The sequence below is a fragment of the Gossypium raimondii genome, chromosome 1, assembly GCF_025698545.1.
Source record: "Gossypium raimondii isolate GPD5lz chromosome 1, ASM2569854v1, whole genome shotgun sequence".
In the NCBI taxonomy this organism is placed as follows: domain Eukaryota; kingdom Viridiplantae; phylum Streptophyta; class Magnoliopsida; order Malvales; family Malvaceae; genus Gossypium; species Gossypium raimondii.
In genome coordinates this window covers 42,292,667-42,317,492 of record NC_068565.1, presented here as the reverse complement: position 1 = coordinate 42,317,492, position 24,826 = coordinate 42,292,667, and the positions used below count along the sequence as shown (strand labels likewise).

The 24,826-nt window shown below is 32.1% G+C and overlaps 1 protein-coding gene and 1 non-coding gene across 2 annotated transcripts; both read left to right on the top strand.

Annotated features, from left to right (window-relative positions):
* The first annotated feature begins 568 nt into the window (after nucleotides 1-568).
* Nucleotides 569-1,376, top strand: LOC105785886 (dirigent protein 15). Its single transcript, XM_012612075.2, has one exon. It carries the CDS (start codon nucleotides 650-652, stop codon nucleotides 1,229-1,231), a length of 582 nt encoding a protein of 193 aa, XP_012467529.1. The 5' UTR covers nucleotides 569-649; the 3' UTR covers nucleotides 1,232-1,376.
* A 22,736-nt stretch (nucleotides 1,377-24,112) lies between these two features.
* On the top strand, nucleotides 24,113-24,219 carry LOC128032796 (small nucleolar RNA R71). The gene has a single exon (XR_008189122.1). It is a non-coding gene; the product is annotated as a small nucleolar RNA R71 (small nucleolar RNA).
* Nucleotides 24,220-24,826: the final 607 nt, after the last annotated feature.

The window sequence follows — 24,826 nt, the reverse complement described above, 5'->3', positions numbered from 1 at the left end:
ATATTACATTTCAAAATTAACTAAGCTACATAATATTTTTTATGGAACACTATGGCATTATTTAAATAATTTCTATAATTAGATGTTTTAGAAAATAAAGCAATATAAACTAAGATACAACACAAAAATAACATAAATTTATATAAAGATGATAAAATACATAAAATAAATTATTAATATGTAAAATATATAAATACAAAAATACACGCAATATTTTCTCTCTTTATTATTTTCTATTTTCTTTTCTCTTTCTTTCACCCATCCTATAAAATTTGGTGTTAATAACTTTATGTTTTAATTAATTTTGTGTTATTTTTTATGTTTATAGTCCTATCTAAGTTTATGTTTTATAAGAAATTTTCACAATAATAACTCATTTAATATATTTTTATAATATTTATTTTTCTGTCTTGTTTTTGTTCTTTTTGTTGTGACATGATTTAATTAACTTTTCATATTATGTTTTTCTAGAATTTGATCCATATGATTTATGAAAATAAAGTACGGAACAATAACTCCCTGTTTTCATACATTCTATTTAAAGCCCTACGGTGTGCAGCAAGAAGCATAAGACCAACCGTTCACTTTTTTTTTCTTTATTTTGAGGTGTCAAATCCAAATATTGTTGAGGTGAACATTGTGAAGAAAAATGAAAAAACAGGCGATATTTCCATGGGGAATGATATTTTGCCTCGCCATTGCACCAGTCTATGGCCAATACTACGAAAATGTTAAGCCACATGCTATGGTGGAAAAGGTGACCCGACTCCACTTTTTCTACCACGATATTCCCGTTGGAAATAATCCTACTACAGTCTTGATAGCTCACGCTAACATCACCGATAATTTCTTTTCCCCTTCCCCATATGGAAGCTTGTATGCAATGAATGATCCCCTCACTGTAGGGCCAGATCTAACATCCACGGTCATTGGAAACGCCCAAGGGATGTACTTAGCATTAAGTCACGACCCTGTCAAGTTCACTGCAGTTTTTTATGCTGATTTTGGATTTACCACTGGCAGGTTCAATGGGAGCTCCTTCAGTTTGTTCTCACGATATCCCCCCACAGATTTTGTTCCTAGCCCCGGCACAATTCGTGAAATGGCAATAGTGGGAGGGAGAGGTGCGTTTAGGATGGCCAAAGGGTTTGCTCTATTGCGGGCCACTTCTTCCAATGCCACGACCGGGAATGCTAGTCTCGAGTTCAATGTTACTTTGTATCATTACTAAACCCAATTGCAGAATACTGAAATCCAATAATAAAAGTAATAAAGGAGTATATTCTTAATCTGTGAAAGAATTAGTGGCTCCACAATATTTGTTAATCAGTGGTATCATTTAGTCTTATATTATCTTTCACTTTGATTTTGTATCATTTAATCATGTCTTATCCTATAATTCATAATTAAAACTCGATTCAAAATTATTAATAGAAAATGAAATTTGCAATTTGCAATCAAAACAACTAAGATTCTCATTGTATATCTTTTATAAAATAGAAATCAAACTAGAAAAAATTTTAAAATCTTCATAAATAAATTTACATCATACCTAAATGAGCTAAAGTCTTGTAAATACAAAAATCTTAGACAAGCAAAATGGAAAAAGAACACCAAATCTGAATTAAAACTGAAATGAAAGCAGACCCAGATTTCCATCCACCTTAATATTATGATTAAAGGAAGTGAGCAAATTGTAGAATTTAATTTATATGCATGCTTAAATTTTTTGCTGCATTTTAATTTTTAGATTGCATTTTCTAACTTTTAATTGTTTTTATGACAATTTCATTTAACCTATGATCCTACATTTTCTTTCTTTTCTTTACCATAGTTTTAATAAATATTTAAGTTATTCTCTTAATATCAACGAGAATAATGATTTCGTCAACAAAATAATTCTATGAAAAAAAAGTCAAAATGAAGATGATTTTTATCTGCCTTCCTTTTGACATTTAAGTTGCTGCTTGAAATTTCAGCGTTCATTTTTATGATGACTTTTGCCATCAAAATTTACACTTAAAGGTTTTTCATACATTTTATTCATAAATTTAACCTTTCAATTGTATCAATATAACTTGAATATTATTTCATGCATGTCATTTTGTTAATATTTGATGATTTCTTTAAAATTGTGCAAATCGTAACCATATCTAATCATCAATGGTTGGTTGCTTGCCTATTTCAATTTTCACCAAATTAAGATTTCTTACATTTTTATTATGATCAATAACTACAATATATATATATATATATATATATATATATATATATCTCTTTCATTTCTCATTTTCTTCATCTCTTTTCCTTTTCATGTCTCTCCTTCTCATACCACCAGAAAAGCGAAAAAAAACAAAATTATGGACCAAATACACAAATAGGCATATATAGAGTAACTCAGATATTTTACTTCTATAAAATATTAGAAATAACACTTCATTGGACCTCAATTCAGTTAGGAAATTATCATAAATCTATTTATTTTACAAAGTAATAAATACTACTCTAAAGGCATTTATGTTTTTTTTTGGTAACTATGAAATTTCAACCCATAACATCATATTATTTACTATCTCAAATTTTCCACTTCAACTAAAACCACATTTAACTTTTATATCAATTACATTCCCATGTTAGTTTTATTTTGTAATTCCTTTTTATGTTGTGTTCATATTATTTTCAATCGATATTATATTGTTAAAATATAATTTAGGCATCATGTCAAAATTGGCCCTAACGTTTATAACTTTTGACATTTTGGCCTTAATTCCTTTTTTTAATCATTTTGATCCTCAATGTTTACTTTTAAGTCAATTTTTTTTACATAAAATGCTGATTGGTCTGTTCAAAGTTATTGGTGTTAATGTGGAGATATGATGTACAAACATTTTCAATGATGTGGCTAAAACAACATAATTTAAAATGTTTACACATTATAGCGTCACGTTAGGACAATTAACTTTTAATAGCTCAATTAGCATTTTCTGTTAAAAAAAAAGTAATTTGACTTAAAATTAAATGTTATGGGCCAAAATGCTCCAAAAAAGAAGAAGCAAGAATTATGGTCAAAATATCGAAAGATGTAAACTTTAGGGCCAATTTTGATACTATGTCGATAATTTATTATTGTCATTCTATTTATAAAATGAGTAGTCAAGTTGTGTTCATATTGTTTATTAATTCATAATATAATTTACATATAAATTACATATAAATTCAGTTTAAGAAAATATTTATATTTTCGTGCTCATGTTTGTGACATGTTTTGTAACACTCTAGTTTTGGCAAGTAGACTCAAATTAAAATGTTTGGTGATGCAGTATCTGCCCAAGAGTTTCCTTCAACATACAAAATGAGCGTATTCATAACAATGTTTAAGTCGAAAGTGGTTTAATGACAAATCCTTATGTTGGTTGGAATGAGATAACAACCAAGGGAAGAGATGACTATGGAAGGAGTACTCACCTAAGGCGTTGTGTGCCATGTTACTAGAGTTACTGTGCTAGTTGTATTGTAAGTGTAGTAGTTAGGGACCCTCTAGTTAGAGTAACAGGATATTGTTTATATTGAATTCTTATTTATAATCGCATTTACAGTTGTAGACCATTAATGAAGATATTTTTGAAAGAGCGTGACACGTGTCAAGTTTCACTACAGGAACATAGGTCTTATCTGTAAATATGTATTAGTTAAATGGGCTTGAGAAAATGACTTTTTCTTCTTCCTCCCATTAGGATGTTGATGTAGGCTTCCTCTTGAAGTTGAATACAGTTTGTTATCTTTGAGTTGAAATTGAATATCAGATTTGAAGTAGGAGTTTTCATCATATCTTGAGTGAATATTTTAGTTATGCATGTGGAATCTTGAAGAGTAAGTCTGTTAACTTTGGTGAACAGTAAGATCAAAGAAAAATGAGCTTTGCATTGAGGTTGTTGATGTTTGAGAAGATTGTGAAATGTATATGAATGGGTTTTTGATGATACTTTTATGTTCTTTGAGCAATGACTATTGCTGATTTCAAGTCAGATGTTTGGACCTGACATTCAAGCTTTTGTAAGTGGGTGTCAGGTGAGTCTCCACTTTGGCTCCTATTTGTGAATCGTATGTGTCAGATTTATTGAACAATGATAGACCTGAAGTGTTTAGCGGACAAGTAAAACTTAGGAAAAGTTATACAAAAGCAAGGATAGTATATGCAGAACTTTCATTACTTAAAAGTGGATTTATGAGTATCCAGGTAAATTTTGAGTGCAGAAAGATATAAAATTTCAAGGAAAATCCTTAAGATGAACATTTATAATTATTCTAGGTAAGTATGTTATGACTTATGATCTAGTAATTTGATTGAGGTATATAAATGATTGGAGATGATGATTGTTTATACATTTGACAAAATGATTAGATGAGTCTGAGTGCATGATGATTGGTGCATGAATGTGAAATGGATAATGTATGAGTACTGATGTCAAAGTATGGTTGTATGTTTATGCCTGAATTGTGTGCTATGAGTTTAGTGTTAGTTTAGGTGTATGTTAGTGAATTAAAGTGTTAAGTCTTAAATGATGACAATGCATGAAGAGTTTGTCAAGTGAGTCTGTGCCTATTCACAACGGTGGAGTCTAAAAAGGTTTGTTAGGACTAAAAACACGAACATTGATATGAAACTTTAAAGGAAAAGGTCATGGCCATGGCATCCTCTGAAAAGAACTAAGGAATGGTAATTACCCAATGGGTTTCGCTGTATGTCCCAGGACGTACTGTGAGTTTAGACAAATCCATATCGTAAACATGACAGGAAAGAATAGCTTTTGTGATGAATTATGAAAGAATAGCTTTTGTGGAAAATTATGAAAGAATAATAACCTTTTTGGCGATCTTTGAAAGGATAGAACTTGTAGCAATAAACTAAAAGAAATGCCTTTGTGGCGTACTATGAAGGAATGGCTTTTGTGGCGTACCCAAAAGAAATGTTCATTGTGGCGGATACTGTAGTAAGTTGATTGGCGTAATTAGTATGGTTTGTAAGTGTAATAAGTAAGACCAGCAAGGTATAATGTCTCTATGGATAACATGGTAAAGTATTATATAAGATAGGTGACTCGTTTGGAAATAATGAATTGAAGAGAATTAGAGGAAGTACTTTCCAGAGATAAAGTTAAAGGTTAAGAGCAATATGATTCGTCAGTTACAAAGTGCAAGTCTTACTCAGGTAAATGATGTTTCCCTCACTAAGTTCTTATGAAAATATCTTGTGTGTATTGTGTTTCAAGTGAGACAATTTGAGTCGGCGCCAGGAGGGATGATGCCAGGGTTACACCAAATAAAATGATGGATTGGGTTATTATGCATACATAACATGTTCGATGGCATGTTCAAAGTCGAAAATGTTATTTAGAAATTAAAATTTTGGGATAACTGTAACAAATGAGGATTTCAATTAAGATTTCTTGTAATTAAATTATCATGTACCACAGTTGTATTTACCTATTGTATATGTATATCTAAATTAGTTTGAGTCGGTGAGTAGTTAAGTAGTAATTAATTGTACATTGTATAAGTAGATTAAGTTTTTTTCTGTATATGTGTGGTAATCCCCAAGGCCAAGATTTAGAAAATCAGATCGGGTTGAGGGAGTTAAAAGTTTGATATCAGAGCCCAATTCAGTTGATTATCAAACAACTTTCTTAGAAGAAGCCCTGTATGCATAATATGCCGAGCCTGACTTAGTCTCTTAGGTATGTCAAGACAACTATGTTTATGTGTAAAGTAAATGATGATTTGATGGAATAATATGTAAGACTGTAGGGAAGTGGAAACATAAAAATATATAGACTTTTTCAGCACCTTTTAAGCTCTAATTTATGCAGTTTCATAGTAAAATTTTTCGAAATTCATACTTTAATTATAAAATAATTAAATTTCACTTAAATTATTAACATATTGAATATTTTCACAAATTCGATTTATTATTGACAGTTTTGTACAAAATGTGAAATTTGGCTCGGCAGACACTTTGGAATGTTTGAACCGTTGGAGTGATTCTTTGCATAAAATGGAGCAAGAAAGAGGCTAATTAATTTTTCCAACAATAGAAGGTCCAATAATGAATATAATACATGTTATCATTAATTTTATTTCACTTCATGTTGGGTTAAAATTATTAATTATAACATGAATTAGAAAGGAGGCCCAATTGTGCTAATAAAAAAAAACTGATCCAAAAATGGAAATGGCTGCCCAAAACCGTCCAATAAGCTGATCCAATTAGGCTATTTAGTTGATTTTATTACTTTCAAAACAACCCTCGATGTTTCTTTAAACTCCATTCAAACCCCTTCACTTTTAGTGCCTTTGAATATTTGCCCCAAGCTAAATATAGCAAAATTTGAATTATTCAAACTTGCTCCTTTGTGGCCGAGAAGGAAGAGTCTATGGATGCCAATTATTTTCTATTTTTAGTAGCCAATCCCACCTATAAATACCCACTTTTTTACCTCATTCAAGACACCATTCATTCCCACACATCTCTATATTTTTCTCACTTTTTCTGTTTCTATTCCCTTCCTTGTTTTCCCATTTCCCTTGTTGATTTCCCTCTTGAAAAAGAGCCTTTTTCCATCTTGGAATAGCAGCATTCAACTGTTCATAGAGGCCTCAATTCAATAGAATGAGTAGAGAAGAAGAGGAGTGCACAAGTTTGGCTTTAAAGAAATACTAGATTTGCTTCCTAGTACATTTCTTTTTAATTTTCTTGTTTATGTTGTGATTATGAATGTGAATTATTGTTGTGATGTTATAAGCCTTGGTAAGTTGTTCAATTAAATAAAATCATGCATATGTTATACTTGCATTATAAAATGTAAGGTAACAAATGGATTAATTATTAAACGTATTGAAATTGTAATTAATTGACACAATATTTAATTGGTGCATGTTTAACCTTTTAATGTAGCTAAATGTTAAATTAGTGATGGTATTAAAGCCTTGCAGAACTTGCAAGATATTGTGGTTAAACTGATTTAGTATAGAAATATATTGTTACCTCACTTAATCTTGTACGTGCCTATGAAGATTGATTAATTGTTTAAATTGGCATTGAGAAATGTTCAAGAGATTAATTAATTGAGTAAGGACATATGTGCAGTAGTTAACAAATTACCAAGTTGTCGTGAAAATATTCATAACAACATGAACATGGGTTTAGTAATTCTAAGTTAAGAAATGTAATTGATCTAACACAATTATGTCATTTTGATTAAAACTTATCTTTTAAAATCGTTCATTGGGATTTTTACTTTTTATTTTTATTACATAGTTAATTTTTAGTTTTTAAATCACTTCTTCAAAACAACATATTTTTCCTATCACCAAAGTGTTTGATTTACATTTCATAAATATTTTTCTTTCATTATCCCTTTAGGTATGATAACTAGACATGTACGTGTCACTTTATTACTTGTTGTGATTATGTACACTTGCACATTTCCATCGTTCTAACTTTTTGGCGCCGTTGTCGGGGACTATTTTAAAAGAAACTATTTGTGAAATTATTAATTTTGCATTTTGGTCTATCTTTCTTTTTAATTTTTATTCCGTTATTTTTCTATGATTGTTTCAGGTGTTTATGAGTATTAATAGAATTATCGACTTACTTCCCATAGACCCTAACATTGAAAGGAATTTTCGACAAAGAAGAAAACAAGCAAGTCTGCAACATCCCAAAAATCGGGCGTTAGTAGAATTGGGTTTGTAAACCAAAAGTGAGTGGTCATGCCTAGATTTTGAGATTATCTATGTGTTTTTAGGAAATAAATGAGGTATTAGTTTGTTAGTTAAGTGTTAGTGAAACGTTCCTTGAAACCCAAGTTCAGATCCCTTCTATCGCACCATTTTTATTATTTGCAAAATTTGCCTCAAACCCAAGTATGTGACATGCCTTGTTTTTAAAATAAATATAGAAAAATTATTTCAAAAATAAGGAAATAGCCTATTGGTTAATTGATAAATTAAAAAACATAAAAATTAAATTGAGGTTCCAAGTTCGAATTCTTTCCTATGCAAAGTAATTAATTTTTAGTAAAATCCCTCATTTTTAATGTGTGTGCCGTCTATACCCTTGTAATCCTAGGTATAAATGTTAAATTTTACACGAAATTAAAAGCATTTATTCTATTTTTACTCACCCTAGCCGTCCTCCGGTCTCCTGTCCTCTTTTCACTTCAAATTTGTTTTTCCCTTCTCTATTGTTGTCGTTGCCCATAACACCTAGTTTTATCATCTTTTTTTGTTTATTTTTGCCACAAGATTTTGCATCATCTCCTCCATCATATTGATGCCATTTTTATCTAATTAAATTATCCCAAAATATCAAATCTTGAGTCTCCAAGAAAAATTCCTAGCGTTGCCAAGAAGTGTCATTGCTGCCATTTTCAATTAGCTTGTGTAAGGTCTCCTTTTCCTTCAATTTCTTGATTAATCTTGTCAATTAAAAACCTAATTTTCCAGATATAGAATTTTGGGGAATTTAAAAGGTATTTTTCCAACTTTTAAATAGATCTCAAAATCACTCTTGAATCAGCCTTAATTTTGGCCACCATTGGTGGTGGTGTGTGCGCCTAGGTGCAAAAGAGGGGGTTGTTTTGTTTCTAAATTCTTGCCCATCTATTTCCAGAATTAATTTATGTTCTTGAACCCTCCTAATCAGCCTTTAATCACAAATAAATTATGGAAAAATGTTCTTGATCAATTGGCCATTCGGATCTCACAAATCGGGAAGCGTAAGTGCGATTAAATGCAAACTAGTTTGTTGTTTTGACATAGTTATTGGATAAAGGTTATAGATTGATTAAATGAAAGAATTTAATCAATATGTGTAACACCCTAACCCATATTTGTAGCCGGATTAGGGTTATAAGGTATTACTGGACCTAGCACCGATCAAAACAGGCATTTACTATTTTTTTTACATACAAAATCTTATCATTATATAAATTCCTGAATATGCTCAAAAATCACACATAGCAACTATGTTACATGACCTAGATTTAATTTGTTCATATACATATATGCGGCAATAATAATTTTAAACAATGACCAAACATATTGTATACCATATTTAGCTACAATAGCTATAATAATATACATAATCTACTAAAGTATTCAAATAATAAATATCTTTATTATACACCCTTTATAATTAATAGTACACCTACTTTTAATAAAATTTTACTGAAACTTAATACAAGGCTTATTAACTATGATCATATATAACATATGCGAAGCATGAATACTTCAATTACAAGCTTACTTACATATATAATTATATAATCTTAAAAAGCAAGCTAATGTACATTCAGCTTTGTATCATAGCAAATAACATATACATTTTTTGATGTTTTAATTATCTTTATAAAGCTAAACATTACCTAATCGGTTGAAACAAGCCATTTCAACTTGATAAGAAAACTACAAATTTCAATTCAATACCCAACCGAACACATATAGACACTCTTTTGTCCCATTAATTAACTGAATATAAATAGCTACTAAACTCTATAAGCATTCTTCAATTTATAAACCATAACCACTGCTTATATAACTACTAAGTTCAAATATATCATACATATCACATATATATATATCACAAAACAATGTCACTTAAACCTAACATTATTCATCTTAATAAAAGTTTCAAACCTACTTACCTCAACCACTTGATTACCAAAACACATAGATAAATACCACTATATACATACATGCCTTACCAAATAGTTACTATCCGTATAAGTTTAAAACTATAATTAACTTATGCTTAGGCCATAATTCAACCCAAAAATCGAACACAAATAAAAAGTTAAGCCATATTCGCAATGCTATATTACATACACTCTCGAATTTAAGCAAATTTCAAAACTAGTCTATACATATTCAACTTAATATCCTCTATTTCATATACATGCTACATTCGATTCATATCACAAGAAATCCCACACAAAATACATACCAAACATACATATATATTATAAACTAAACCACACCCGAATATATATAAGTAAACCTCCATTTTTTATCATCCACCATTTGTATCAATACCAAGATCAAATAAAAGAAGTTAAGCCATTTTCGTGTGGCTTTTATATACACAACCAAAATCAGACCAAAGTATATATATATTCTAGCCTATACATGTCATAAGTGCTTAATGAAACTTTTAAAAGTATCAAATATAGATGATAGTGTGAATGACTTCACCGATGATCCCTGAGCACGTGACGACCTTAAAATCTATAAAACAAAGACAAATAAAACAAAAAGTAAGCTAACTTAGCTTAGTAAGCTTTAAGAAAATGTATATATAACATATAATTTCATAAGAAATTTTATCAAAACCGAATACCTACATATATAATCATTAATAATACAATTACAAATTTTAAGTTATTCTTGACATGGTTATTCATTTATACACAATCTTCCATTCATATACCTACATTTTTACATAAGGCCGAACCTATCTATTATATACATATATAAACTTATAATAGCATTATATATTATTTTTGTTATATATAATCAATCAACTTACTTACCTAGTTATCAAATAGGTAATTTAACATTTCATACCTGATCATTTAAGCTCATTAATCTTACTCGATACCACTTCGGCATAAAGCCTACCAAGCACAAATCTTAACATGATATACCGGCACAAAGCCTGCTAGGCTTAAAGCCTGATATGGTACACCGACATTAAACCTGCTAGGTATAAAGCCTAAAATAATTCACCGGCATAAAGCCTGCTAGGCTAAAAACCCGATTATCACTGATACGAAATCAATCTCACACATAATTCATATATATAGAAAGTTCTAATCATTCTTTAAAATTCATTCTAAATGTTTTAAACATTGTATCTCAATAAAATCAAACTTTTACTCAAATTTCATAAACCATTATACATTCGGCTAACATGTGAAAATCCCTACCAATATATTCAGCATATAGATTTCATATACATTCTAATTTAACGATGTTTATTTGCTGAAAGACTTACCTCGGACGATGAAAATCGGAATAGGACGATTAATCGATGACTTTGGTTTTTCCTCGATCCAGCTCCGATTTCTTTGTTTCTTGATCTAAATGTATTCAAAATAAACTAATTTAAATATAATTCAATTAAGTCCAAAAACACATAAATGGGAAAATCTCCATTTTGCCCCTGACATTTTACAATTTTTATAATTTAGTCCCTAGTGCATAAAACACAAAATACACAAAATTTGTACACACCTTGCTAAGGCCGAATGTTCCTTGTCTTAATACAAGTCCACACATTTCATATATTTTACATTTTAGTCCCTCAAAATTTTATTTTCACAATCTATCCCCAATTACTCAAATTCACCAAAAATTCAAAAACAAAACATGTTAATCTAACACACATATTTCATAATTCACCTACTAACATCATAAAACTCAAACATTCATCAATGGCACGTTTCAAAATCATCATCAATTAACAAAATTAAGACATGGGTTTTGAAGTATTCAAAGCAACGATCTCAAAAATGTAAAAATTATCAAAAATCGAAGCAAAACATACCTTTAATCAATCTAGTTTAATGTCGAAACCTAAACAAGCATGAATGGGTTTCGTCTTTGCTATATTCGGCCAAGAAAGATGATGATAATGGCCATTTTTCATGTTTTAATTTAAAATATATGAACCATTTATTATATTACTAAAATAACCTTTAATAAATAATATACAAAACATATATAATAAGGTCATATTAGTCCTTTGCCGCCCATTAGCTATGTATTGGTCTTATTGCATCATAAATCCTCCAGTTTATAAAGAAAACAACAATTAGGTACTTTTAGATTTAACCCCTAAATTTTCATTTTACGCAATTAAGCCATTTTCTTTATTCGGTCACTCAAACGACAAAATTAAAACATGAAAATTTCACTCAATCAAAGTCACACATAATAAACACATAAAATAATATTAAAATATTTTTTCGACTCGGATTTGTGGTCCCAAAACCACTATGTCTAATTAGGGTCGAAATCTGGCTGTTACAATATGGATACTGATCTTCCTGTATGTAAATGTCTTAGGTGCTGACTCGAACGCCCCAAATCAACCGTAAAGCCAAAAGACGTTCGCGCATACGATTCACATTAGAACAGTGTAAGAAATCTAACTAGTTTGGATTCGTAAAATAATTGTAATTGTGAAGATTGGTTTGAACCCATAAGTGGGTGTTTAGGGGCCTATTTAGGAGGTGAATTAATTGAATTTATACTCATTTTTAATTTATGTTTGTTTTAAGGTTTATTAAGGAAATTGAAAGATTCACTAGTGTGCTGTGAAAAAGCGTAAAATAAGGCATGGGTCCTAAACTCATAAACTTGTTTGATAAAGATAATTACCATGTTATACTTGATGGTTTAGCTTCCTGAATGGATTGAGCTGATAGCCAAATAATTAATTTTATATGTGGCCGAACTAGGTACATTTCAAGCCCTAAAAAAATTATGTGTTAGCAAAGTTGCTAGCTTGACAGTGTTATTATGTGATTGATATTGTGATGCATGATTGTGTTAATTGGTATGAGATTAGTTGTATGTATGACATGATTTTCTGAAATATGAATTTATGCATGATATAATTGCATAGAAAATTTGCTATGTTATATTGGAAAGGTTGCTATACATGCACATTGGAAATTCGTAAAAGTGTGTGAAATTGGGTAATGTTGAATGATATCATCTTAATGGTAATTTAAAAGTTGGGACATTGATTCCATTCACTGAAAGTATTTGACTATTTAGGGTATGTTGAACATGTCAATTAAATGTGAAAAGTATTAAATTATGGTTATATATGAGATTGTATGACATATTGCATGTGCATTGGGATGGGATATTTTGTGGTTGACGGAGTAGTTCCCTAGAGTACGGGTGGCATATTAAGTCCGCATTTATTCATAGTCAGTGCATTGCATTTGGAGTAATAAGGGGATTTGCATTATATCGCATTATTTGTTGTGCGGCAGTTTTACTGCGTTATTGTTATTCAGTGGCTCTGCTTGCATTCGTTTGAGTTTGGCAGATTGGTTCTGAGGAACTTGTGGTGTGTAGCGAATGGTTTGGGTAGGAACCTTTTTGCATTAGATCATGCTCACGGTATACTCAAATGTTATTGATTTATGCTACGTATTGTATTGTGTTGTGTTGAATGGTACTGAAATTAATGATTGTTACTCAAATTAATGCTGTCACATGCTCATATACTGTGTGACATCGATTGCATAATGGCTAAGCAATGATATGAAATTCCAAGGATGGTTATGTGTTCTTCTGTTAATGCTAGTATGTTTCATTGTATTTGATATTCGTGTCTGTTTAAATAACTGTTCGACTCACACTGAACTTTTATAAGCTCACCCCATAGTGTTTAACTTTTCAGGTAAACCTCGAAACTAGGACGAGACCCGACATACGAAGAATCACCTTGGACCTCAGACTATTTTTAATAAGCATTAATCAGTCTATATTAGTTTTGGTTTGTAAATTTTTTAATTATTTCTAGTATTTGGCTTGGTAACTTTTCATTTGGGGTTTTTTGCATTCATGGATTACTCAAGCTGAATAATCGGGAAATGCATGATATCCAACTTAAGTAAAATTTGACATTGTTCCCTAATTATCGCTATGTTGCAAAGGAACCATATTTGAAAACCAAATTGATAAGGAAACTAGGTTTCCAAAATGACCTGAAAAATGGTTTTTTTTTCCGCTGCATTAGTTTGACATAGAGTTTTTACAAAGATGATCGATAAGTAAACAATTTTTACTGAAACAACACTATCAACAATAAAATTAATCTTAAATGCAGTTGACCTAAGAAATGAATGTTTTAAACTAATACAAAAGTACAACTACGATTTTTCTCTAAAATGAGTTTATTTAAAATCTTCAAAGGTAATGTAAGTTAGCTTAGCCATTTCAGTGGCTAATGTAGCCTTCTCAATTTTTCCTTAACGTCTACATCGAATTTGGGAGGTTATATTAAGAGGTATTAGAGCCTAGGTTGAAAACCTAGGACTGAGTTCATTTTCAGAAATGAGTCTGCATGCATGCATACATGAGAAATGGGAAATTTGAGAAAAACAAGCCACAGAGAATTTTGAAAATGATATTCTACAAAGAAAAACAGGTCAGAGACTTCGATGCTGGTTGCCATAAAAAAGCTACTGTTAAATTATAGGTAAACACTTGAGGTGTATTACTGTAGACATAGAATTGAAATATTTTAGTATTTATTTATTTTTATTTCAAATTTTAAGATAGGAAAATTAAAATTGACTGAAGTTAGCTAGCAATTATTTTTTCTAAAACTGTAGATCAAATTTAAGTCTGTAGGATACATAATGAATAAATGTAGAATGAGGAACCATAGGGCTCATCGTCGACGTATCCAAGTTGATTTATTTGCTTCACAAGGAATTGTGCCTAACTGTAATGCATAGGTTGTGCAAGTGTACACAGTCGTTATCAAGTAATAAGTAAGTATCGAGTTATCGTCTCCACAAGGATTGTATTTGTGCTAAGTCACTTAATTTGTAAAATTATATTAACAATTTGGTAAATAAAAACACAATATAGTTGAGAAGTGGTGTTTAAAATATATTAAACTAAATGCAATGATCCCTAATGCAAATTATCCTAAGTATGCAAACTATATGAATGAAATAGATTTGAGTAAAATTAAACACAATTTTCAACAATTATAACATAAATAAGCTAGGACAATTACTTTAATTAAACTCAATTTATTATTAACATGCTTAATAACATTCGAAAAAACATTTCATGGCAACTCGATCTTCCATGAGTTTGGAAACCATATTAGGTCATTTCGGAATCCTTTACTTAGTAAATACGCATTTTACTGATCCTTATTTACTAAGGGTTTCTTAGCATTCGTGTGAGGTAACAGGGACGTGTTAGGTTTGAAACAATTTAATCACACAAATCTAAAAACTATGAAGATAACAAAGCTTGGTTAGAGTTGTTATGCAACTTACAATTTAATCGTGTTAGGATCAAAATTGAACATGCACATTTCAATTATGCGTCCATTAGCCATCGTCTGGTTAGGATCGCTCAGCTAATTCAGGTGCATTTTAATCACGTATGAACGAAATACAAACTTGATTTTAATTGAAAACATGATCGATTGAGGCACAAACATTATAAGCATGAATCAAATAAATATTATTTAATCAAAGCAACCATCCTAGCTTAAATAAAATTTAAATAAAATTAAGCTAACATTGTTGTAAACAAGAACAAAGAACACATAGCAAACATCTTTATATTAAGTTAAAGAAAAGAAAGATTAAACCCAATTCAGAGTGGTTGTCACCCAAGACTCTAACTGACGAGACTCTTTCATTCCTTTACTTTGCTCCTTTGCTGATGGTTCTCCAAGGTGGCCAACCAAGGGTTCTTTAAGAGGCTTAATTGCTAAAATCTCTATGAAGAGATGATGCTAGGCGTGGGAATGGAAGTGGCTAAGAGAAAAAGAGAGAATGATGCTTGATGGATGATGAATGAAGGAATGAGAGGGTCTTATTTATAGGTGAGGAGAGAGAGATAGTTTGCTAAAAATACAAGTTTCTATCTTTTGAAGCATCTTCCATGGGTGGCCAACCATAATTTTAGTAAGTTGAGCTGATATTTCCTTGATTTTTGGTCAATTTGAGTGCCACAACAACTCAGGACTGAGACTCGGCCAAGTGTAAATATTCAGGTAAATCTCTAATTTCTTCAACTCTTCAAGGACCTTGTGCAATTAAACCAAAAAGTGGTTTATGGACAGCCATGTGCAGCCAAATTTTGGGTTGACTTGGTCTCCATTTTGGATGGTTTTGTAATCCAGCAACGCTATTAGACCTGTCCAAAATAAATCAACAAGTTAGAAGACCAAAGAATTAAATTTAACCAATTTAATTAATTAATTAAAACCCAAATTATTAATGAAATATTTTAAAATGAATTATTAAATATAATTTTATATTTTATTATTTAATTTAATCATGCATGACCCACTTTATGTCTTAAAAAGTATAATATATTCAAATTAATATAAAATAAGCCATTTATTGCATGAAAACTATATAATAAAGCATAAAATCACATTTTAATAATTTCTATGTCCTAATTTCATATTTTCACATATTTCATTAATTTATTAAACAATTACTTAGTTTTAACAATAGAGTTAAGTAAAAAGGTGACAAATTACATAGGAAAAATCCTATATATTTTTCCGTTTACACACCCTCAAACTTAAATCATTGCTCGTCCCGAGTAATGTTTATGCATAGCAAAAGGTCTTGCTAAGGCAAAATTGCTAATTGTGTAAGCAACATCAATCTTTGTCCCATAATCATGCATTAATAACTTCATGCTTATCGATCTTCTTTATTAACAAGTAATTCATATGCAAACATTCCTTAAGATTATACTAAGCTTCAAAATATGCCAACACGAATCATAGTTTGCATTTATGTCACAGCCATAGATAATATTCTTCTTTCAGCATAATTTCCTATCAATCAAGCAAACAATCACAAGGCTTATGATCTTCATATGTTGAACTTAGGACTTCTTCTCCACTAATGTAGGTGACATAATCATCAAATCAACAGGTCTTTTGTAAGGTTGTAATGGAGCTCGGTTAAAGGTAGGGATTTTAAGAGATGGGACATTTCAGTTTAAAAATCTTAACCTTTAACTTTGTCTTAGTTTTCTCATAATACAACCTTTTTCTTTAAGTGAACCGTTGGAACACCCCTAAACTTATTTTGAACTCGAGCTCATACATTTTTCCTTTTTCTTTTTTTGGAGACTGAGTGAACTTTTCTTCGCTTTTTTTTAAGCATGAACACATACATCTTTATGAAAATTTCCTCAAATGTTGATTCCTAAGACAAATTTAGTTAAGATAGGTGCACAAATTTAGGATAGCTTTAAAAAGATGATAATTGGCTTATAATGTAGACTCATTGCAAAAATACAGGCTTTTAAGCTCAAAATTATAGTTTTAATGGTCTAATATCATAGGGTTAGCTTGAAAAGGCTCAAACGATCCAAAGAAATAGTGCCTATATCATTTAAGATTTTTATGTCCCCTAGGATTTTGCCTCAAGAAAGTTACTAAGTCAATTCTAAAGATATAAACCTTCATACATGTTTAATCTCAAAAGAACTAAGTTTTCATGGCAAACATTACTAAGGCTAATATCATACAAGCATTCCAGTCTTCATGATAACATACTTTCACTTAGATAAAATCATCATTCATATTTGCATACAAACTATCTTAGTAACAAGAATATCTCTAAACATTCATTTATTAAAACATACTTATGAAAGAAATGATTAAACCATACTTGAAAATTTTAAAAGTTTGAGTAATTTATTTGCCTTACCCCTTTTAAAAAGAAGCAATGTCCTCATTGCAAGAACAAAGTAATTAATGAAAACTGAACACCAGGTAAGGTTGTAAAGAAAGAGAGGTGAGTCATTTAGACTGCTCCCTAATAACCCAATCCTAGACATGTTCATTCTCATTACCACATCACTTAGTCTTATTCTTTCTAAAAAAAGTGTTAAGTTTGTTCATGCTTGCTATGTTTTATTCTGCAGAAATTAAATCATAATTAAAAAGAAATAAATTCCTAAAGACCTAAAAATAATTAAATAAATAACAGGACAAGAATCCCCCATTTTATTTTTTTGACTCATTCCCCTTGTCTTCTTTAGCTCCATCTCAGCTTGCATCATCAGTACCTTCCGTCCATGTCTCAAAGATAGAATCTGGGAACTCAGGAACAAAAGTATTAGAGATATTCTTAGAAGTATTTCTAATTGAGTCATCTCTAATTTTTGCATATTTCTAGTAAGTTTGTTTTTGATTGTGCATGAACTTGCACATATCCATCAAACTTGACAACTCCAATTTCTTTGAAGTACTTGCAGAAGTCGACATGGGAGTTGTATATTCAGGTTCAACACTTAGCTTGGCTGGTTCTTCTTCTAGCTCAACCCTTGGTTCAGGAATGTTCGGTTCCTTATCAGATTCTTCCTCTTTAGTGTTTGTGACTGAATTAGCTTCAATTTCAGTTCCATCTGTTGACTCCTCTGTATCCGATTCAGTTGGCTCTTCTTGCTCACCTTGATTCAGTTCATGCACCCTCTCTACTAACCTTTCAAGATCATACTTTGTAATGCATCATTAAACATATCACCCTTCAGATTTGCTTGTGTTTTAACATGGGCTTTTAAGCAAAGTAAAGTGATTAATGATGGGAAATAAGCACTTCCTGCCTTATTTTTAGCACAATTGTGAATCTCCTTGAGGATAATTTTCCCAACGTTAATGGACTTTTTTGTCAAAATTGCATAGAACAAAAGCATCCGTTCCATCGAGATGGTGGAACTATATGAGATAGGCATAAAACTGTAGTGAACGAAATAAAACCATACCTTTGCTACTGGTTTTAAGTATTCTTTTTGACAAGAATGGCTCCCATACTTTCTTATAATCCATTGGGATCCCAGATTTATCACAACATCAAGCACTTGTTGAAGAAAATCTCAATTGATATTGTTCATCATAGGGTAGTACTCATGTTCTTCAACATCAGGTAAATTAAACAAATCATTGATGGACTTAGAAGTAAGAGGTACCTTTTTCTTTCGAACGATGACTTCAGTAGCATCTTGCGTAGTCAAACTAGTATAGAATTCTCGAACTAGTTCATCATTGGAAAGTGAACGAGCATCACAAAATTGTTCCCACTTGAGAGCATTGATTTTCTTTCTAATTGGTATAGGAACAACCATCAAATCATTACTCTACAAGTCAAAACCTTTTTTCGGCATCATAGGTTGATGCTTGAAGATTGAATCAAATCTCTCTTTCACTTCTTCATCGATCAAAATCGGGTTTTCAGGAGTAGTCTTTGAGGATCTAGTTCTTTTACGAGACATGGTATCTTTTCTCGAAAATTTGGCAAAGTTTATTAGGGTTACTTGGGCGGCAAACAATGGGTGTGATGGTAAGGCATGAATTTTTCCCTCTTTTTTCCTGTCTTGAGCCTCAAACTCAGACTGTATCTTACTAAAAGAAACTGATTAGTACTTGGGCCAAATCTGACCCCCTTTATTAACATAAAAATATAAAATTTAAACAGAACAAATGAAATTTAATTCTTAATTAAAAAATTTCTTCTTAACAAACTACATTAAACTAATTCCCAGGAAAGGTTGGAGGGGTCACAACGGTCCCGCTTAAGTTCCAATCTCCTTAGACATATTTAATTAAATGTAATGAGTTAAGAAAATAAGTTCTAATTATTTATTTATTTACAAAATGAGTTCATGAAAAAAATTAAAGGTCTGTAAATTTGAGCGAGGATTCAATTCGCTCAACTTCACCATCCTAGTAGTGTTTGAGACGTTGGCCATTAACTTTAAACGTACCTCTGTAATTGTCGTATAATTCAATAGCTCTATAAGGACAAACTTGATAGATGGTATAAGGTCCTTTCCATCGGGATTTAAACTTCCCAGGAAATAACTTCAACCTTGAATTAAACAACAAAACCTTCTAGCCTTCTTTAAACTAGCGAGGTTGTATATGACTATCATGTCATCTTTTTGATCTTTCATTACACATTTTGGCATTCTCATAGGAAAACAACCTCAGCTCTTCCAACTCATCAAGTTGTAACCTCCTTCTCTCATCGGCTTGCTTAAGATCAAAGTTCAACTGCTTTAAAGCCCAGTGAGCTTTATTGTCCAACTCTAATGGCAAATGTCATGCCTTTCCATAGACTAATCGGTAAGGAGTCATTCCTAATGGAGTCTTAAATGTTGTTCGATAGGCCCATAATGCATAATCGAGCCTTCGAGACCAATCTTTTCTGCTAGGACGTACTACCGTTTCAAGGATACCTTTGATTTCGCGATTCATTCTTTCAACTTGCCAATTAGACTGGGGGTGATAGGCAATAGCAATCTTGTGCTTCACATCATATTTGTCAATCAACCACTTAAGCCATTTGTTCAAAAAGTGAGAATCGTCATCACTAATAATAGCTCTTGGTATCTCAAATCGTGTAAACACATGCTTATGTAAGAATTGCATGACTACCTTAGCATCATTTGTAGGGTATCCTTCAGCTTCAACCCACTTGGATACATAGTCCACAGCAACTAAGATGTATTTGTTCCTATACGAAGAAGGAAACGGGCCTAAGAAATCAATGCCTCATATGTCGAAAAATTCAATCTCTAAAATGTTTGTCAAGGGCATCTCATTCCTCCTTGATATATTTCCTGTCCTTTGGCATTTATCACAGTTCTTCACATAAGCATAAGTATCTTTAAATAGTGTAAGCCAAAAGAAACCTGCTTACAAAATCTTTGCTGCAGTACGTGAACCACCAAAGTGTCCCCCACTTGGAGATGAATGACAATGATACAAGATCTCAGCAATCTCGCTTTCAGCTACACACTTTTGGATTATATTATCTGAACATTGTTTAAACAAAAACGGATCCTCCCAAAGATAATATCGACTATCATGAAGGGTATTTCATGAATTTGATTTACCTCAAATAAGTGTTCATCTGGGTAATTCTCGTTGATAGGCACACACGATTGAGTTACCTCATCTTGCTCTAACCTCGATAGATGATCAGCTATTTGATTTTTGACACCTTTTTTATCTTGGATCTCAAGGTCAAATTCTTGGAGTAAAAGTATCCAACGAATTAGCCTTGGTTTTGCATCTTTCTTTATGAGCAAGTATTTAATGGCCGCATGGTCAGTAAATATTGTAACTTTGGTACCTATAAGATATGAGCGAAATTTGCCAAAAGTAAAAACTATAGCGAAGAGTTCTTTTTCGGTTACCGTATAATTGCATTGGGCTGCTGTCAAAGTTTTACTTGCATAGTAAATAGGGTGAAACACTTTATTTCTTCTTTGATCCATCACAGCTCCGACGACATAGTCACTTGCATCGCACATCAACTCAAAAGGTCAGTTCCAATCAGGTGTAATGATTATTGGGGTTGAGATTAACCACTTCTTTAGCTATTCAAAAGCTTCCAAACATGCTTTGTTAAAATCAAACATTGTATCTTTGTCTATCAACAAACACAACGGTTTAGAAATTTTTGAGAAATCTTTGATAAACCTTCGATAAAAATTAGCATGGCCTAAGAAACCTCTAACTCCTTTCACATTCATTGGGGCCGGTAATCATTCAATTACGTCCACCTTTGCTTTATCGACTTTAATTCCTTTCTTTAAGATCTTATGACCTAAGACAATCCCTTCCTTGACGATAAAATGACATTTTTCCCAATTAAGGACAAGATTTGTCTCTTCGCATCTCTTCAGTACCTTAGCCAAATTACTCAAACAGATATCACAAGTGTTACCAAAAATAGAAAAATCATCAATGAAAACCTCAACAAAATTTTCAACCATATCAGTAAATATTGCCATCATGCATAGTTGAAATTTGCAAGTGCATTGCATAAGCCAAAAGGCATTCGCCTAAAAGCAAACTTACCGTATGAAGAAGTAAAGGTTGTTTTATGTTGGTCATCCGGGGCTACAACTATTTGATTATATCCTGAATAGCCATCTAAAAAATAATAAAATTCATTACCTGCCAGTCAATCTAACATCTAATCCATAAAAGGCAACAAAAAATGGTCCTTCCGAGTGGCTTTGTTCAACTTTTTGTAATCAATACATATTCTCCAACCGATAACAGTTCTTATTGGAATTAACTCGTTAGGCTTATTTTTAACAATCATGATTCCAGCTTTCTTCGACACACACTGCACCGGACTTACCCATGAACTTTCTGAAATAGGATAGATGATTACTGCATCTAACCAATTGATCACTTCATTTCTCACAACTTCTTTCATAATAGGATTGAGCCTCCTTTTCCCATCAATTCGAGCTTTTTCACATTTTTCTAAAATTATTTTATGCATGCAAAAAGAAGGGCTTATACCTCGAATATCAGCTATGGTCCAACCAATTACTTTCTTAAATTTCTTTAGAACAGTAATTAGTTGCTCCTCTTGATCTTTCGTCAGTTCTGCTAAAATAATCACACGCAAATAGAAAAATCACCTAAATAAACGTATTTCAAATGGGAAAAAAGTACCTTTAGTTCGAGTTTAGGTGGTTCTTCAATTGACAACTTGGGTTGCACAAATTCTCTGACTTCTAACTCCAACGGTTCAAACCGTGTGGATTGAATAAAATTTCTTGGATTGGCTTCCATCCAAGCCACATTTTCTTCACCTTCTTCATCCTCCAAAGGGTCAAGATCTAAGGCTTTCTCCAATTGATCTTCTTCAAAATTGCTTTCCATAGAAACCAAGGTTTCTATCTCTTCCATAACTGAACACTCCTCTATCGGATCGGGAAATTTCATCGCTTTAAGAATGTTAAAGGTTACCTGATCGTTTTGAACTTGCATGGTGAGTTCTCCTTTTTGCACGTCAATTAACATTCTTCCCGTGGCTAAGAAAGGTCTCCTAAGGATGATCGGCACTTCCTTGTCTGCTTCAAAATCTAAGACAACGAAATCAGTAGGAAAAATAAATTTATCGACTCTTACCAAAACATACCGATCATTCCTTCAGGATATGCTAAAGATCGATCCGCTAGCTGAAGCTTCACAGTTGTAGGTCTTACTTCACCTATCCCTAACATCTTGAAAATAGACTTAGGCATCAAGTTGATACTCACTCATAAGTCACACAAAGCTTTACCACAGTAGATTCAACAATGTTATAGGACATAGTCTGCAGGAATGCACTGCACTCCTTTGTCAAGGCAATAGTCTCATACTCACTCAGTCGTTTCTTCTTGGAAAATATATCCTTCATAAACTTCACATAATTCGGCATTTGTTCTAAAGCCTCCACCAACGGAATATTGATGTGTAACTGCTTCAGAACATCGAAAAATTTCTTGAATTGCAACTCCTGTTTCTACTTGTTTTGCTACAATCTTTGCAGATATGGAGGGATGGAACTTTCTATTGAACCAAACAACTTTTTTGAGTAGGTAAATCTGCATCCAAAGAAGATGTTAAAATACCTGAATTCACTAAGTCAAGGTTTACCTTGTCAGAATTTGCAGTTTCTAATTCCTTTGGTGTAGGAACTTCAATAGCTGGTTGATTCTTCTCAACGGGCTTATCTTCGACATCAATTAATCGGGGTTATAGAATTTTACCATTTCGGAATGCTGCCTTGATATGTTCTTTACCCAAATTTCATGGATTTTCAGTATCACTCGGCAAGGTTCCTTGCGGTCTATTACATAGCTCCGTAGCTAACTGACCCATTTGGTTTTCCAAATTTTTCAGTGTTGCTGCATGGATTTGGATTAAAGCGTCATTCCTTGCCATGTACGCTTTGAACAAGTTCTCCAAACTATTTGGTGCCTCAGCTTGAGGTGGTTTTGGAGCTTGCTGAATAAACCATTGAGATTGGTTGGGTCTTTGCTGCAATAAGTTGTTCGGTCCATTTCCTTGGTTGCTCCAAGAAAATTTAGGATGATTACGCCATGAAGGATTGTAGAACTTGGACTGGGGTCCTAGTACACTGGCTCAGGATTTGATGGAAAATTCTTAAAGGAATGACCTTCCCTATAGTACACACAGGAAACTATTTCAAACGGACTTGGTGGCTGAGCTGCAAAATTATTGGTACTATTAGCGGTTAACTGTTTTAACATAGAGGAAATAGACGATACCTGAGCTGATAACGAAGTGAGGGAGTCAACTTCATGAACTCCAACTACATGTCTTTCTGAAGCTATTCGATTTGTTGGCAATTAATAATTATTACTCATGATCCTCTCAATGATCTTATAAGCCTCATTATAAGACTTAGACAAAATTGCACCATTCGCGGATGCATCTACCATCAATATTGTATGTGCATTGTGACCATTATAGAATGTCTCCAACTGGATACAGTGAGGAATCCGACACTTACGAAGTAACTCCTTGAATCGCTCCCAAGCCTCATACAAAGACTCGTCATCCAATTGTTGGAAAGTTGTGATCTCGTTCCTCAACTTAGTGTTTTTGCTAGGTGGGAAATACTTAACCAAAAATCTCTCTACTAATTCTTGCCATGTAGATATGGAACTTGGTGGCCATGAATTGAGCCATGCTCGTGCTCGATCTCGCAACGAGTATGGAAACAACTTTAACCTCAGTTCGTCTTCACTCACATCGGCTATCTTGAATGAATCACTCACCTCTATAAACAATCGAATGTCGAGATGTGGATCTTTTGTGGGCATCCCACTAAATAGACCCACCATTTTTAGGATTTGAAACATCACTGGTTTTAATTCAAAGTAGGTTACCTCAATATCTGGCCTTCTAATTCCTGGGTTTAACTCACTGAAAAGTGGCACAACATATTGTCTGATGCAATGTTCCCTACCATCAACAATGAGGATAAGATTTCGTACATGATTGGCATCATTACCTTGGTCTTGATTCAGATTTCCAAGGTCCATCTCGACTTGTCTTTAAGCTATTCGTTCACGTCTTCTTTGTCTGAAAGTTCGCTCAATTTTAGGGTCTTCGGGGAGTAAATCGATAATTCAATCTATGCTCATAAACACATGAAAAGGAAATCACAAAAATTAAAAAGAATAAGTTAGTAATGTTAGA

Excerpts from the sequence above, each read along its gene's own strand:
- LOC105785886 (XM_012612075.2), top strand. The coding sequence starts at position 650 with ATGAAAAAACAGGCGATATTTCCATGGGGAATGATATTTTGCCTCGCC.